The sequence below is a fragment of the Pocillopora damicornis genome, chromosome 3 (genome assembly GCF_964200805.1).
Source record: "Pocillopora damicornis chromosome 3, jaPocDami1.2, whole genome shotgun sequence".
In the NCBI taxonomy this organism is placed as follows: domain Eukaryota; kingdom Metazoa; phylum Cnidaria; class Anthozoa; order Scleractinia; family Pocilloporidae; genus Pocillopora; species Pocillopora damicornis.
This window is the reverse complement of record NC_142672.1, coordinates 18,334,599-18,351,556: the sequence shown is the minus strand read 5'-3', so window position 1 is coordinate 18,351,556 and position 16,958 is coordinate 18,334,599. Positions and strand designations below refer to the sequence as shown.

At 38.9% G+C, this 16,958-nt stretch overlaps 1 protein-coding gene across 4 annotated transcripts; it reads right to left on the bottom strand.

Annotated features, from left to right (window-relative positions):
- Positions 1–914: 914 nt before the first annotated feature.
- On the bottom strand, positions 915–15,570 carry LOC113666929 (uncharacterized). 4 transcript variants are annotated; one of them, XM_089202211.1, is made up of 11 exons: positions 15,353–15,570; positions 15,086–15,237; positions 14,307–14,393; positions 13,508–13,750; positions 12,379–12,418; positions 11,779–11,978; positions 8,683–10,674; positions 7,732–8,274; positions 6,055–7,011; positions 4,522–5,091; positions 915–1,554 (listed from the first exon to the last, which is right to left on the bottom strand). In XM_089202211.1, exons 2-11 carry the CDS (start codon positions 15,162–15,164, stop codon positions 1,487–1,489), a joined length of 4,779 nt encoding a protein of 1,592 aa, XP_089058337.1. In that variant the 5' UTR covers positions 15,165–15,237; positions 15,353–15,570; the 3' UTR covers positions 915–1,486. The 4 variants fall into 4 exon arrangements, with proteins under 4 accessions (XP_089058337.1, XP_027038532.2, XP_089058335.1 ...); XM_027182731.2 differs by having other exon boundaries at positions 15,086–15,233; XM_089202209.1 differs by lacking the exon at positions 915–1,554 and adding an exon at positions 2,227–3,608.
- Between the last annotated feature and the right edge of the window lie 1,388 nt (positions 15,571–16,958).

Genomic DNA, 16,958 nt, shown 5'->3' with positions numbered 1-16,958 from the left:
AAAAAAGATGACTAGAGGAATAAGAATAATTTATTATTCTAATCAAATCCCTTTATCGCGCAAAGTAAATTCATTCCAAAAGCTTTTTTTGCGGCTAACGATATTTCGTCACAAAAGATAATGAAAATTAAAAGGGTAGATAGCTATAGATGAAACGCAAAACGTATTTTTTTAAATTTTTTTGCTCAGTAAATTGTTTGACGGTAGAACGACCGTAGTCAGCCAAATACTTTTAACGTCTGCAAAAGAATTAAAAAACTCTGTTTTGCAACGAGTTCGACCAGGAATATTGTTGATTAGGCATAACGATGTGATTTCAACACATTTCATGCAAATTTACCTGTTGGAATAACTACCTAGTGGTAAATAGTTTGTGTATGCATTTAGCAGCCTTTTCACAGGTGAGTAGACCACGAGTAAAGCATTATCCCCTCAAGTTTTGGATTGGACGATCAACGGCAGTCGAGGAGATAATGTGTTTGTTTTTGATGTTGTTGTTTACTTGTCTTACTATCTTTTTTCATCTTTCAAACATTAAATGATGGCGAAAAAATTTTTTTTGGAAAACCATTTTTAATCATGGACCCCAGGATAACTCTAAGCATATATCACAACATCTTTTAAAAGTAAAGATGCAATTAATGCCCCACGGCGTAATATTGTGCTGACATTTAAAAGAAGGTTGCAGATATTGGGTAAAAAGGTGGGAGAGTATGAGGAGAAAGGTTGGGGAATACACGGGGTAAAGGTGGTGATTATTGACAGAAAAAGTCTAAAGATAAGTTAGATGGGGCAACCGTGGGGAAATACTGAAATAAATGAAGAACAGGGAAGTCTATCCAACGATAGAAGTTACTTCATTTTTTAGTGTTAAATGGCAATTTGACAGTATAACCAACTATTAATTAACTCTCTTTCTCGTAGTTAACAAATATTATGTTTATTGAGTCGTGTCAAATATCTGTTCATGACTATCAGGCCACCGGTGAGATCATTTCTTTGTCTCGACTTTCGACTAACGACGTTTCAGATTTTCGTTGACAAGTTCTACGGATCAGGCCTTAAGACTATTGATTCCCTAGATTAAACATACAAGCCTCCCGAGGACTTTGTATGTACAATTCGGCCCTTATATTGATTCTATAATGTAACGAATAGATCAAGTACATTGATTTTATCCAAAGAACCGGTGCAGAACTTAAAACATGCACATTTACCAGTCGATAATTTAAAATATCAGCCAAATGTGATTCTAAATTACTAAGAGTAAAATAAATTGAATAAAGGTTTTGAGGGTAGTTATTTATCTTAATTATATACCTCTGGACAATCAGTTTTCAACTTTGATAAGTTATAGCTGCTTATAAACGCTCCTCGTATGTGTGGTGCATTATTTTGCCAAAGTATGGTATAAAACAAGTGATATTGGGGGCGCTGTGATATCAGGTGAAGGGGTGAGACTGTTTCCTTGTTAAAGATATTGGATCTAGTGAGCGACTTCTGCCAGGAAATGATACAGGCTTCCTCTTCTTTTAGGAATATCTAGCTCTTCACCTGAAAAAAAACCACAACGGAATATATGATTTGTAAGTGAATCTTCCTGGGCGATCATAAGGCGAGCACATAAAAGAAAAGAAAAAATCAAAACTTGTTTATTTACTGTGGATCTAAAATTGTTAGCTCATAATTAAACACATTTTTCTTTCAAACAAACCCACTATTTAAAGATTAATCATGGCAGTACTGATCGTACAATGTAAACTCACTTGTTACTATCAACTTTTCCTAAACCCCGTCATATGAAAAAGACGATATCCTGTTTGAGTATCTTATAGATCTCTTCCTTTTCTGTTCATGCAAGTCCTGGAATTCTTCAAAGGATATCTGTGTTGAGAGGCACACTTACAAGTTAACTCAAGATGAGCAAAATGCTGACGCGTCCTCTTTCTTGATTACTCACAGAATTTGAGAAAAGTAATTTCTAAGCTACCGTTTAAAATTGCAAATTTAAAGAGGTTCAATATTATTAGGAGAATGTATCGGATAAATAAGTAGGAAAACAACGATAGCTATTTTGCAATGTTTTGCGTCTTGACTCAGCAGAAATTCAAAAGTTACCAAAAGTTGAGAACGTCGAAGGATAGAGAGAAGGAATACCGACTACGAAAGGCTAAGTTGACATGGTTAATAGTATGAATAAAGTTCAGCTCCTTTAAACTCCTTTACTTGAAATGTGTTTTTATTGTCAATCATAATTTTGTTTCACGAAAAAAAAATAAAAGAAAATACCAAAAAAAATTACTTTCAAAGTACTGATCTTTTGAATAAGCTTTAGTTAACTATGGAGTGCCAGACTAATGCTTGGATGCTTGCACTTTCACTCCTTATTGATGGGTTTAAACTGCCTTACAAAACGAGTCGGGCTGTAGCCATCAGATGTAAAGTTATATCTCGAGCTTGTAAAATAAAACCTGTGCAAACTTAGTCACGAAAAAAGTTACTGACAATGTTTAAAACTGAAGCTTAATGTTCTTTTGAAGTTAGTAGTCCTATTGAAATAAAGGGGCACCCATAGACTGCATTGTTTTAACTTTGCCGCAAGCATAAAATGCTCAAAAGGTGAGATGGTTAAAAAGGACTGCGCATTTCTACCAAACTACCCTCGGCCGACCGTCAAGGCGTCAAAAGCAGCTGCTGTTGCTAGAAACCAGCTTTTTATCCTTTTTAATTCCTTCTTCCGTATACAAAAATGCCGACTATTCTTTTGCTTTGATAGCAGAAAAACAAAGTAAATTTAGGAAAAACACCTTAGAAATTTTGCATAAGATAAAGACCATTTCTAACGGAAAACGTATCTTGGCCTTTTCTACTGCCCTGCTCGGTGCTTCCTTAAAAGTAATTGCATCTTTCTTACAGGTGAATGGCGATAAATCTGAAGGGACATTACCCTGATTTGATTGGAGATGTAGCATAGCCAAGTATCATTATTATTAATAAGGTAAATACTCATGTCTGCTTTTGCTGGTTATGCTTTGCTTGGCATATTTTATCCTGCAGCTCAATTACTTTATCTTGTAGCTCATTAAATTTAGTCTTAATCACATGATAAGCAGCTGGTATTGAAGCAATATCACTAAGTTCGTTTGTGTTGTAAACTGGACCCAGACCCACAGAAATGACCGTCACCCCTGCTCTGTGAAGCGCTTGAGCGGAAGCTTGGACATTGTCCCGCGAGGTGCCTCGTGTGAGCACAACAAGAACTTTGGGGACATTTATCCGACTGGCCTTATCAAACAACTTTTTACTTGCTAAGGCCAAGGCTTTTCCTGTCATGGTAATGGTTCCAGGATACTTAATGTTCTCAATAGCGAGGGCTAAATCCCGAGGGACGGAATATTTGTCGAAAGGAATTGACAGTGTGGGTTCGGTTCCAAAAGTGACGGCCCCAACCCGAGTTCCTTCAGGGGAAATGTGAAATCCTAAAGAGACATTTTTAACAAAGTCCAGCATTTTCTTGAAGTTTCCTTTTCCAAGAACCTCGATACTCCTTGCACCATCAATAACAAATCCGAGGTCGGAATGGCACTTTCTCTGGGTCTGTAATCGAGCTGCAAGCAAACATGCCGAATGATTCTAATTAGTCTTACGATTAGAATGAGCCTTGAAGACAATTTAAGTTAATAAGAGAATTTGCTGTCTTGCGGATAGAGTTACATTTAGCGGCAAAGCGTCGGAATGAAGTCGCACCATTCTATGACAAGTTAGCAAAGCGATGTTATTTGAGTATGTTAGAGGCTAAATTTCTGAATAGATCATAAAATATCTTAAATGATAAGATGCTTGACACTGCAGTGAACGTTAGAGATTGACTACTAAGGATGCTGAGAAATCTTTGTGTGTGGGCCACTTGACGGACTTCTATGAAAAACTTCTCGTCGATATTTATTACTTGCCAATTAATGAAAAAATTGAACGTGTGCCTTACGTCTCGTCGATTATGGGTATTAGGACTGAACATAACTGTTCAACAAACTGATCGTAGTTTGATCAAAATGAGTGGGTAGAGTACTCCAGTAGGTTGCATTCCCTCTCACTTCTTAGTAACTTAGTTCTACGGCATTTTGGAATTGGCACTGATAGGCTCTAGAATTAACTCATGATGTATCACGAGTTAAGCTTACAGGTACATCCCATAAGGCGTGTGTCCCAGGTTCGCATATTATGCCAGTGAAACCAGATACACTGGGTCTAAATGTAAATTAAAAGAGTTATACCTTTAAAATAAGGCCTACATAGGGGACGTACTCTCTTAGCATGTTTTTCTCTTTTAACCAGCTATCCAAGTTTTCTGCTTTTTTCAAGAATTTCTGGTACCGTCTTTCAAATTAGAGTATGTTTCCCCACTTATTTAACATTCAAACGCATCTTCACTTAGTTTCGGTCTTTCCCACACGTACCTATATTCACGTACTTAAATGTGGATAGTCATTCCAGTCAAAAGCTATATCACAGGCTGCTTACCTGCCCTTTTCGCTGACTGACATATTTCTTTTTGAATTTTTCCCATGAATGCATCGGCATCATTAAATGGAGCTAAGAACACGTGACTGCTCTTGGGCTCGGAAGCGATGATATCAAGTTGTGTTTGATTAACATTGCTACCTATGCCAAGGCAGAACACTTCGATACCCCGCCTTTTGAGTTCTATGGCAGGTCGACTGACGTCATCAGATGAAAATCCGTCGGTCACCAGAAGCAGCACCTTGTGTTTTGACGTGGGAGGCTGACTAAACAATTGCTTTTGAGCCACTGTGAGAGCCTTTCCTATTCGTATCTCAAGGTTTGGAATACTAGCGTTATCAATAGCTTGATCCATGCTCTTCTGATCGAGGAATTTGTCGAAGTGTACCACGGAAGGTTGTGGTGAGCCTCCATACACTACCATACCGACACTATTACCTTGAGGAGACACAGGAAATAAGTGGGAAACTTGCTTTACCAAATCCATCATCTTGGCTGCCTGTTGGGTACCACGACCTTCAGAGGAAGAAGAGCTATCCAAGACTACTCCAAGGTGGACTTTACCACACTCTAAGGGCAAAAACATAAGTAATGATATCACATTAATATAACGAATATCGATAGGAATCGAGAAAAGAATATTTAATGCTCTGCTAGTGAAATTTAACTGAACAGAGTGCGTTTTACTACTGAGCTAGGGTTCCTTCATAGTTTTTCTAGCGAGTTGTACGGACAAATCTCAAGTTGATTCCTCAGAAAAAAAATTGTTTGTCTGGAAAACTGCAATAAACAGATAGTTGATCGTGCTCACCTAAGAGATATGATGGACCATTCTTACCCCATTTTTACCTGTATTGGAACTAATCACGAGCGTCATTTTATTGGTAGCTGGAATACTTGATGAGCAGAAAGTCTCGAATGTATGGAATAATGTGATATATAGTTTGTGGAAAAGTCACGTATTTTGAATGAAATCGCTTCAAAACGTTTCTCGAGTTATTACTCTCAAGGTCATGATTTGCATCGTCGAGTAACAAGCTTCGTGTGCACTTCTATACGACAATGTTTTTAACCTATTCAATTTAAAGGAGGCAACTTTTATCGCAAAATTATGCAATAAAAATATACATCACCGTGCTCGTTCAAGAGCAAAACACCATCTTACCTATTTACCTCGCCTACTAATTGGATAACAATTCCATGTTTTTGGAATGCACGCGCTTGTTAACCTCGTAACGTGATTATGAAACGCAGTACAGGATGCACAGTGCAATACTAAGGAATCACCTCAATTGCTTTCTTGCGATTCAAAGAAAAACAACTTTAACGAGACTTTCGGTAGTATTTAAGCTATGTGAGATAAACATTTCAGTTCTTCAACAAAATTTCTTCTTAGATTCCCTCAAAACTGTTTAAACTGAGACCAAAAAAAAAATAATTCTGTTAGGAATAGGGAGATAATTAGAAAATTCGTTGTGACAATGGAAAAATTGCAATGTTTTTTGTGTTTTATACGAGGCTTCGAATTCTCACCATGACTGTTTTTTTCCTGTTCCTCGGTCTTAAAATTTTCTGCAGCTTTTCCAACTGCCATAATCTTTGAAGGCACTTTATATTCTGGTGAAAGCTCATATTTCTCTTTGGAGTAACGTTTAGGATAATTTGGTCGCTCGAAGGGCTTACTGCTGATCTTTACGTTAGAAGGCGCTTCAGTGCCAGGAAGTATATGAGGACCAGAGCCCTGAACTCTTTCGTTACTGAGTGCTGTTGATTTAAACGAATCACCCGGAGGACCGGGTGCTCTGTGTAATGTCTGACTCTGATTTAATGATTGAGCAATACTTGCGTCTCCTTCGTCCTGCGACTGATAATTCTCCTTGATTCCAGTGGCAAAGCGATGGTATTCTCCACCGTGTAAATGTTCTAGAGTCTCGTTATACCGACTATCTATTACACTTTCCGTTTGTTCGTGGCTTTCGAATCTACGACTCTCATCCGAATTTGTCGTAACATCCTTTGAGCCTTCATCAGCAACTTCATGTTTATTCTCAGGGAGTGAAGATGGTTGGGTTTCAGAATGTAATGCCTCCTCGTCTTGACTAAGTTCTCCCGAGGAAACAACCTTGTTCTGATACTGCTGTTCGTTTCGAGAATCCATTTTGGAAGGGTGAAGTCCACTAGAGATAATTTCTGTTTGCCTTTCCGAATTACTGCCTGTCTGCCCAGCTTGCTGATCTGCTCCTCCTGGACCTCCTGTGGATTGAAAGCCTTCAGTAAAAGGTTCTTCCTGGAAAAGGGGCCTCCTTTCAGTATCCGACTGTCTATATTTTTGAGAATATCTTAAATATTGCTCGTGATGATGGTTTAAGTCTGTAGGTACCGTTCCACTGTCAGAAGTGTCTTTGATGTGATCAGAAGAAGGCCCTACCTGGCCGTTGTACGTCTCACATGTGCAAGGAACTTGTCTGTCCCGAACGATCCCCATAACATCTTTTTGTTGATGGAAGAACAATAGAGGAAACATTTGGTTAGACAATTTACCTATTGCTAGTCTCTCCTAAGAGCCTCTCGTTAACTCAATTATATCATGATTATTAGTCAAGACAGCGTAGTGAGGAAGCTGAATTGAACTGTGTGAAGTTATTGAGAAACTGGAAAACTTATCATATTGATAACCGTATTTATAGTTATCTGTGCGTTGCCACCTTTTCCGGAGAAGTAAGCTGTGGTGACATATCAAGTCACATATCTGTTTGCATCTCATGCAAGCCCCATGTAAACCCTGTGTCTCGTCATACAAACATTAGATGCATACATACAGTCGACACACGCCCTGAGGACACCTCGCTATTACGAACACCCGGCAATTGCGGACAAGAGCCAGCCCCCCGACGAAAAGCATAAAGAAATGACTAATAAACTCCCGTTATTACGGACTCTAGCTATTACGCTATTACGGAAATACGGACACTTTCATGCCCCCCCCTCCCCCCCTTCCCCATTCAGCGCGACGTTTCACTTACATCTTAATAAAATTTATATGTATGAAAAGCATGGATTAAGAGGTAAAAAATATAGAGAAGGCATACTTCTGGCCTTTAAAGAGAGTATTTCACATAGGACGGGAGAAAACTATCTGCAAAACCTGGAATTATAAATTGGAAAGAGGGACAAATATTTCTTTCCCTCGCCCATACTCTACTTTCTCACCTCTACAGACCTCCTGAACAATATCATCCATTGCATTCGGCAAAGTGTCCAAGAAAGCGGTGAAAACGTGTTCAGACTTTGGCTCTGAAGCAATGTTTATCAGCTCCCTTACATTAGCCTGTTTACCTAAACCAATAGCGGTAATTTTGACTCCAGTATCTCTCAACTCTTCAGCAGGTGCAACTACATCGTCAGCTGAACTACCGCTTGATAACAGAACAAGAGCCCGTGGGGCATCTTGGCGACCGGAAATAGCAAAGAGATTTGTTTTCATTTGCAGGAGGGCACTTCCGGTGTAGGCTTTTCCTCCGATATACGGTGCGATATTAACGGCATCGTCAAATTGCCTGAAGTCGCTGAGCCCTTTGAGATCTAAAGCTGTTTTTACATCATCACCAAAAGCCATTAATCCAATATGGGTGTTTCTTTTGTCAAATCCACGGGAGAAGATCTTAATGAATTCCAGAACACGAGCATAGTACGGCTGTGGAATATTACCAGAGCCATCTACAAGAAAGGCGACGTCTGCTTTGGCGGAGCACTCTGTGAAGCGAAAACATTCTTGGGCTTATACAAATACACTAGGGGCAGCGAGGATTTATTAGTTTTCACGGTCACCATCATCTGGACATCAATTATATCCGGCTTGATGTGAGGAGCTGATATCCCCTTGATTACGGGGAAAAAAACAGAGAGAAAAACAGAGAAAACCTACTGAATGTCCCCAATACGCGCTGTTTAACCAACACGTTGTTAAGCTACTTAGACTGTCGTGAAGGTTTTGCCATGCGACTTGGTGGTTAATGATTAATAACATGATTTTAAAAAGCAATAATACTTACCAGTGCTGCAATTGACTTCTTCCGACCAAATTCCGAGAGAGAAAGTAACAGATGTACGCTAATAGGAATAGCAACACAGTGATGTGCACGGATAGGATGTGACTCTTACCTTTCTTTGGACACAAGCAATCTTCTGCTGGCTCTGTGTTATAATGGTTCGACGTAAGACTGGTTCCACTTTTCTCCTGGGACTGCTCTTTATTTTCTAAACTGTAATGCTGTTGATTCATCGTAGCCTCATCCCCACTCTTTTCAACTTCCTCTTGAACTTGCCCTTTCGAGGTTTCTCCGGTGTACGCCTGTGGCATGCTCGAGTCTTGGTATCCGAGTCCCATGCCTCCATCGGGACTTACCGGGCTTTCAGAGTTAGATTGTTGTATTACTTGAGCATCCTCTCTTTGAGAGAGATCACTAATTCCTTGTATGGCCTCATTGTCAAAAACTGGTCTTGACTGTTGGCTAGCATCTGGTATGGGTAACTCTTCATTTTCTGGTCCATAATCTTCTCCTATACCACCTTCATGATTCTGCATTGCACTGTCTTCCCCAGGACTTGGGGACTCTTCTCCATTTGCTGGCCCATAATCCATTCCTCCCAATGTACCACCTTTGTTAAGGTCCACCATGGGCACCGGTTCTCCTTCAAATGATGACGGCTCCTGATCTGACTCCTGCTTTTCATTTCCTTCACCTCCTCCATTTGATTGGAATGCTTGTCCCTTACTCAACGCAGAAGGTTTGCTCGACAGTTGCTCTTGAGGGGGGTGTTTTGCTTGTATAGCAGTTCCCACATCTTGCTGGGATTTAGGATTTTTCTCTGCTTTCTGTGTATCTATTCCAGCAATGGGCTTTTCTTTGGCCATAGGCATAGCATTTCCTGTCTTGAAAACATGGTGTGAGTCATCAACTGATCCCTCAGCTCGTTCTCCGTGTTCGACGTACGCCCCTTGCAATTTGCTTGATGTCAGTTCAGTGGCTCCTTCCTTCTGCCCAAATGCCTGCTTTTCTTTGTCAGACAATTTTTGATGGGAAGATATGTCTATGTCTTTGGAGGGCTTCGAGCCAAAACTTGATTCCGTTGGCCTTTTCTTTGAACTTGCAGATGGAGATTGGTGCATTTCTTTTCCTTTTTCATTTCGAAAATTTTCCTTGAACGTTGTTTGTTTTCTCTGCTCTCTTTCCGTGTCCTTTTGTTGAGTGTGGTGAGTCTCTGTGTCCTGACTGCTTTTTAATTCTGTCATTATATGGTTTCCACTGGGTTTATTCTCCAGCTCCCCACTGTCTCTCGCAGAATCATGAAGATGGTCAGAATAGTGCTGCTCGTGAGGTCTAACCGAGTTGTTTGATGAAAGATCGGTTTTCACTGTTTCTAGTGACTGGCCAACCAAGCTAAACCCTTTTGAATTTCGTGAGCTTTCGGCTGCAGTCATTTTATTATTGTCCATAAAGGCTGGTCTATTTTGCTCTTTACCATCATAGTGTTCATTTGTTAAAGGTGTTTTTATTTTGGGAATCAGAAAGTCATCTGCGGCCGGCCCTACGTGATTGATTGAAGGGTTATTCACTCTCGAAGGAGCTGTTGCGGAGGAAAACTTTTCCTTATTTGAATTGTCTGCATCAAAAGGTTTTGAGCTCTCATAAAAATCTTTCATGTTCCTTTGTGCATCTGAATTTGATGAAATACGCAATGGTTGCTTTGGAGTGTTAATCTCAAACGAAACACCCTTTCTCGGCATACTTGGCGATTCATTTGAAAATTTACCTTTGAAATTTTCGGGGTTTTGACTAGAAATGGCTACAGATTTTTGAAACGAAGCAATTTTTTTGAAATCTTCTCGAGATATTGGCACATACTTCTCCCCTTTTTTAGGGGACCCATTAAGGTTAAATCTGCTTGGTTGATCTTGATTAGGAGATTGTCCCATATAATGTTCATGAGGCCTGCGTTCCTCTTGCTCTCCGAGAAATGCATTTCCTCCCTCCTTTGGTGAAATTTGGCCACTAGGACCTGAATATTGACGCACATGACGCCCTGCCTGGTTGCCATTCTGGAAGGAAGATTTTGAAATGTGCAATTCTGTAGCACCAACTCCAAAGTCCCCTAAAGCGAGAATAACAGGCGATATCAAACAAACATAATTTCAAATATAAGAAATACCAAACAAATAACGTTTACCAATAATAATGATTACTCGTTAAAACTGAAAAAACCAAATGTTTCAAATACTAACATAGAGTGTACTCGAAATTTAAAAAAAAAAACATTTTTTCTCCAATAATAGCTACAAAAACAATCTTTTCTTTCAAATTCGTAAAATAAAACTAACGGCTGGTCCGGTCTGCAGTGAGTAATGCTTATCTGGGCGGGCCAGTCTTAAGATGAGATAATCCTAAATTACAATACTTTTTTGCAAATGATGAAAAAGGAAAAAATTCAAACGGCTTAGTGGAAGAATTAAATATAGAAAGGAGTTTCAAAGGCTTTATGAAATGTGAAACAATTGTGCTTCTGTGGAATGATCTCGTGTATGACAAGAAAGAAATGTACTCTTTCGAAAACACTCCAGTAAATTTTAAAGCTGACGTTTCGAGCGTTAAACCTTCGTCAGAGCGATAGCAATCGCTCTGACGAAGGGCAAACGCTCGAAACGTCAGCTTTTCTACCCTTTACGGTGGCTAATTTAAGTTTTCAACTCAGTTGTTAACACTAAATTACCTGCTATCTCATTCGATAGTCTGGCACAGGTTCTTGAGAAGGAATTTTTTGAACCACAGGGTTCATGTAGAAATTGTTAGACGTAAAAAAGCGTGTCTTGTAGGAATAGAAATCAGATGTTTTCACAATTAACTACGTCTGTTAATGGGTGCTGAGGCAGTGGTAAAATCATGCATAAATTTCGTTAAATAGTTATTATACAAAAAGTGCAAAGGTAAAAGTTTGGCTCTACTAAAGATGAATTGCGTGTTCAGTTTTCTTTGCAAAATAAGTAAGGCGTTGTGCACGTTTCAGTAGCAATAATTGTTTGTTTAGGCGAGACCTGACCCCAAACGGTAACTTAACGACTTCTTTTATAGCCAGATGACCTTCGTATTCTGATGTTAGGTTGTCTAACTGAAAAGAGCTACTTGCCAATGTTAAGAACTGTTTAGCCATCTATAAGTTCGCTTCTTCTGGTCGTCGTTGTCTCACTTTTTACGTTCTTACCTTTGCAAACTTTAACGTTGCAATCTTGACTCTCTAGACTGGGACCCAAGCTCCTACAATCTTGTCCGCCATTGGACGGAGCTGGATTAGAGCATTTACGCATGCGCCTTCTGACTCCACCGCCGCATGACTTGCTGCATTCAGTCCAGGAAGACCAGGGGCCATAATCGCCGTTAACACTCTTTTTTGTGTCTAAAAAACTGCAGATACAAACAGGTTCCGTGGGATAAGACTAGTGTTGATAAACATACTTTCAAAAGGAAATTTTGAAAAAACAGCATAAAAAAACGCACAAGAAAAGTGTCAAAAAAAGCTGCCAAAAATAATCTGTGAATTGATTATTTGTTTTTCAAGGTTGCTCTGCTCATATATTAAGTGTTTGGTTTGGTACACCTTTGAGTATTCGAGCAGTAACATATTTCCATAATTATGTCAGTTCCCAGTACCTAAATGGTTTAAGCAATAAATTTCAAAGACAGAGGTTCCTTAAAAATTCATCAGAGTTCTAAGTATCTGCTCAAAGCATAGTAATTCACTTTTCTCGATACAGATACAGTTCACTAACTATAGTCAAATTCTCACATGAGAGTGAAGTCTTACCGATATACTTGTATACTCCAAGGCCCTCCTTTACCATCACCTGCAAACAAAGAAATCTATTCAAAGCATGTCCACCTGCACTACGGAATGAGTTCTCTAGGTTACTACGAAGGCCTGCTATTTCGTCTCTGTAAAGATTAGGCTCATTAACGGATAATCCTGCATTACAGTACTGGGCTAACCATGTGGTAAGGCTATTTAACCATTCTTATCTATGATGAGCTACAGAATACTTATTCGTGATTGACCCAATCAACTATGTATCTGAACGATCCAAAAAACCTAAAAACAAAAGTATCAATTTTGGCGAAGAGATCTGTCTCAGTGGTGAATTAGTTTTGAGAGTGTCGTTGTCGGTGAGAACGAATAAGAATCACCTGGTGACAATATTAGCCAAAGGTACCTTCTCACACGCTAACTTTGCCATTATACCACTGCCCTTCTCTGTGCACAGTGTGTTCATTTTAGGCATGATGCCGTTATCCATTTGTCTTGTTAAAATGCCATAAAATTCGCTACTAAAACAAGCATCGACGCCTTGTTTATGCGATCGGATAGTCTGATTTAGAATCTAACTTTCTCGATTAACTCCAATCTGGCCTTCTTTTTCTTATTTGTTCTGGTAAATCTAGTATTTAAGCAAGGCCGGCTTTTTCTGGGGGTCAACGTTTATAAACAGACTTTGTTATTCTGTCATTTTAAAGCTTATTTTGTTGCAACCCATCCTCTGAGACCAAGGACTAATCGCCTGAGACGGCGCTATTTCTCCCTCACTCCTTTCCTCTATTCTGAGAATTTTGACGGATCAATCCAAAAGATTAAAAAAAATCTATATGTTGCAGCAGAGCGATTCAATAGAGAGTAGTGTCTTCTTACTTAGAGCTCAAAAACTCAAATAAAAGTCAGTAACCAACTCAGGGTTTTAGGGTTAGGTCCCCTGAACCTTAAATCTTGAACCTAATGTGGGGCCTTAATCATACAGCCAACGTTTATTCAGATGCCTCCAACCTTTATGTAAGGCCGACTTTCAATGAGGGTCCGGTCTCTGATCGAAGAAATACATCTCGTTTTCCTCCTGCCGGATATAAGTTTTATATATTCGTTTTCAAATTTCGACACACTTTGTTACCTCTACAATCCTTAGAAGCTCCATATCTGCGATATTCATTGTCCCCAACAGAACTCGCAAAGCACTGGCCTCCATTCTCGATTCCGAATATCTTACGACCCTTATCGAGAGCCGCCTTTGCACATTTGTACAAAGCATGCCTTCTGCCTTTATAATTAGGATCCATTAGAAGATAATGTTCTCCTTCGATTGTTGGTAAGCCTCGCGCCCATGCATCTCGCCAGCAACCCAAACTTTCAAACCCTATAAGTAAAGCACAACTCGTGATGGCATGTCACCCTCTACAATGATATACCCTTAAAAGGATACTACAATATCGTAATTTGAGATAATTTACTTAGGCCCTGTTTCTTTTAAATGTACAAAGTTTTAATTCACAGTATTTACTAACATTGATCTCACTGAATGACAGATCATTGTCGAGTTTCGGTCCTTAAAATTGTAGATCGTTGCCCTTCGTCCTTTCGGTACAAGCATGAGGAAGTGAGCTTAAGAGTATATTGGCAGATTTTTGCATGGTCCCAGCATAAGATACATACTTTAGTCTTATTAACCCTGACACGAAAATCCTACTGAATTACTAGTACGCCATCATAGTATAGAAACGTGATGCAGCTCAGCTCGCCTCATATTATACGCAATAAGTACCCCTACGCTGCCGCAAAATAGATACATACACAGAAGTATAGTTACGGAAGGAGCGTAAAAATTCAGAGGTTTAGAGGTTCAGAGGTTCCGGGCCCCAGTAAGAAACGCATAGTGAGCCACATAACCTCTGTATCGACGATATATTACTTACGTTGGTCATCAATTTCCAGTTCCCCGGTAATTTGTTGCCTTTTCTCCAATTTTTCAAACACTTTGTCTTCGCCAGATGTGTTTTTCTCTTTGTAAAGTAAATAAATCAAGTTTTGATTAAGCTCAGCGATTATTTACCTTTTGGCAAATCAATATTACCTCTAAAGACTAGACTAATAAAGTATAATCCCTCCAAAAACGGTTCTATTTAACTGCGTAAACGAATACAGGATAATTCCCTTGTTGCTTTGGTTCCTCTGGTAGTTCATTTTCGATCCCTTAGAGGTCTTGAAAACATTCCTTTGGAACGCTTGGACGTGAAGCACTCAGATTTGGAAGATATTATGTCAGACGAACCCAAAGGGTCATTCATTGTTACAAAGCAAGGTAAAGGCTATGGTGTATTTTAATGGATGAAACTACAGCTTTCACAAACTCTTCACAGTGTCTCAAAATGAATGTCAGCTAATAGGTCCCATCTCCTTCTTTCTACAAAGCGAGTAAATGTAGGAGACTTAAAAATGAAAATACTACAGGACTATTTAAGAGCCACAGTTATGATAGTGGGCGTGTTCATTTTAAAAAATTAGGATTTGATTAAGCATCTGGAAACTAATAGGTCTATCGAAGGTAGTAAAAGTCTTCTCGCTTCCTTTGTCCTGACAGCTCTGAAAGTGAATTGCTCTAAAACGCATGTGAAAATACGTATCATAGCTCAAAGATACATTTTATAACATTTTTTCTTTTGACCGGAAACTTCGACACAAAATCATCACTTACCTTTATTGAGCTTGTTCATGTACCTGCCCTGCACTTTGGTACAAATCACATTCGCCAAGAGTAAAACAATGGCCCACATGTTGTAGTGTCTTTGCTCCAACAGACGTAATATTTCAGTCTTAGAGCTTGAAGCGACCCAAAGATATTTCTAGCTAGATAGATTACACAAGTTAACGAAAAATAATAAAATCATATCTAAGGAAAAATCGTAAGACGGTGAACGTTGGCAAAAAAAAAAGGAAATTAAAAGAAAATGGGCTTACTCACCAGTTATGACCAACACAAATCTGGCTGTTTTTTCCTTCCAATCAAAGGAATAAGGCACTTATGACTTTGACTTTGAGAATTTTGTGGCAATTTCGTTAAGTTGTGAATTCCAACATTGTGCTAATTCTAAGAAGTAAATTTCCCTTTCCACGACACAGACCGTCTTTGCCTCGTTAGCGAGAAATAGGTTAAAACTAAACTTTTCGTGAATTTTTCATGAGGAAGTTCTGAAATATTTATGGCTAATAACCTAACAACCGTAAAGGAAACCATAACATTTTCGCTTTGACTTGGGTAACTTAATCAGGTATGCGAAAAATCGATAGAGATCGACAACTTACGACGATTATTCAACAAAAATTGCGATGGAAACTGGAACGAAGGAAACCCACCCCTCACCGATAAGTAAGGTTTGTTTTCGTCGAAAGTGGAATGAATTCCCCAGATAATTACAAGAGGTATGCTAAAGTTATGCCCGATATCTTAGAGGAGATCAAAATACAACTTCTCTCATACGATCTAATACTTTGAAAAGAAGACTTGTAACAAGAATATCAAACCTTTACATCAAAATGTAAGGTAAACCGCAACTACATTTTGAATTTCAGTTAAAAGAAACGTCATGGATTTTACACATAAATCCTTCCTCTTTTCTACAAAACAAACTATTTTGAATATTAACATTTCCGATATCCACAAAACACCCCATAAGATAAGAACCCTAGAGATAGCGCTAGTTGACTGGTGAAACGGGTGATAAATGTTCCAAACTATTGAGTTCAGTGATATGTCTGTGAACCGGAACCTGGTGAAATACATGAGACGAATTAAAGTCCAGAGGAGACTGATGCTTTATGATTTATGCCTTAAGCTGGCAGGAGTTTTAGTTACTGTTACAAACAGTAATAAGTGCGGAATCGTTAACTCCGAATTTGTAAAATCTGTTCATTGGAAAATTATTTCATGGTAGTTGAAAAATTAAATATGAAGAGTGGGCACCTTGCTTTGTACTTGGTAAAACTGAGGCATCAGTGCTCTTAAAATAGTTTTCTTTATATCATTATTGCAGTCGGAAAATATTTCGAACGATGGACATTTTTAAAACAGATAACGAAGTTTAACTCGTTAAGGGGCTTTAAGGGTACTCTATTAGGTATTACTTCCATATTTGGTCAATTCAAACGGTTGACAGAAACGGAGAACATGATGTTTAGCATGAAAACATACGTTGAGGTGTGATTTAATCGTTGCACAAAAGCGCCGTCTAACTCCAGGGGAATGAGAACAAACGGCAACGTTAAAGTTACAAAAACTTTATTTAACATTCGGAAAATATCACAAATTTTTCTACACGAACCAAAGTTAGAAGTGCTATAAGTGGAATTTGTATTCTTGGAGCAGAGATGTAACTTACTTGGAAACAGTTCAGCCCGATCGGATAATGAAGTTAAGAAATCGGTTCCCATAGATTATCCTCTGATTTGGTTGATCGAGGCGTCTCTGTTCTATTGTTGTCAGCAGACACGTTTTATGTCTATTGTGCAGACAAGACAGAAGAATGATTGAACTCTCCTGGGGGGTGAGGGTGTGAGGTTACAGTAACTCA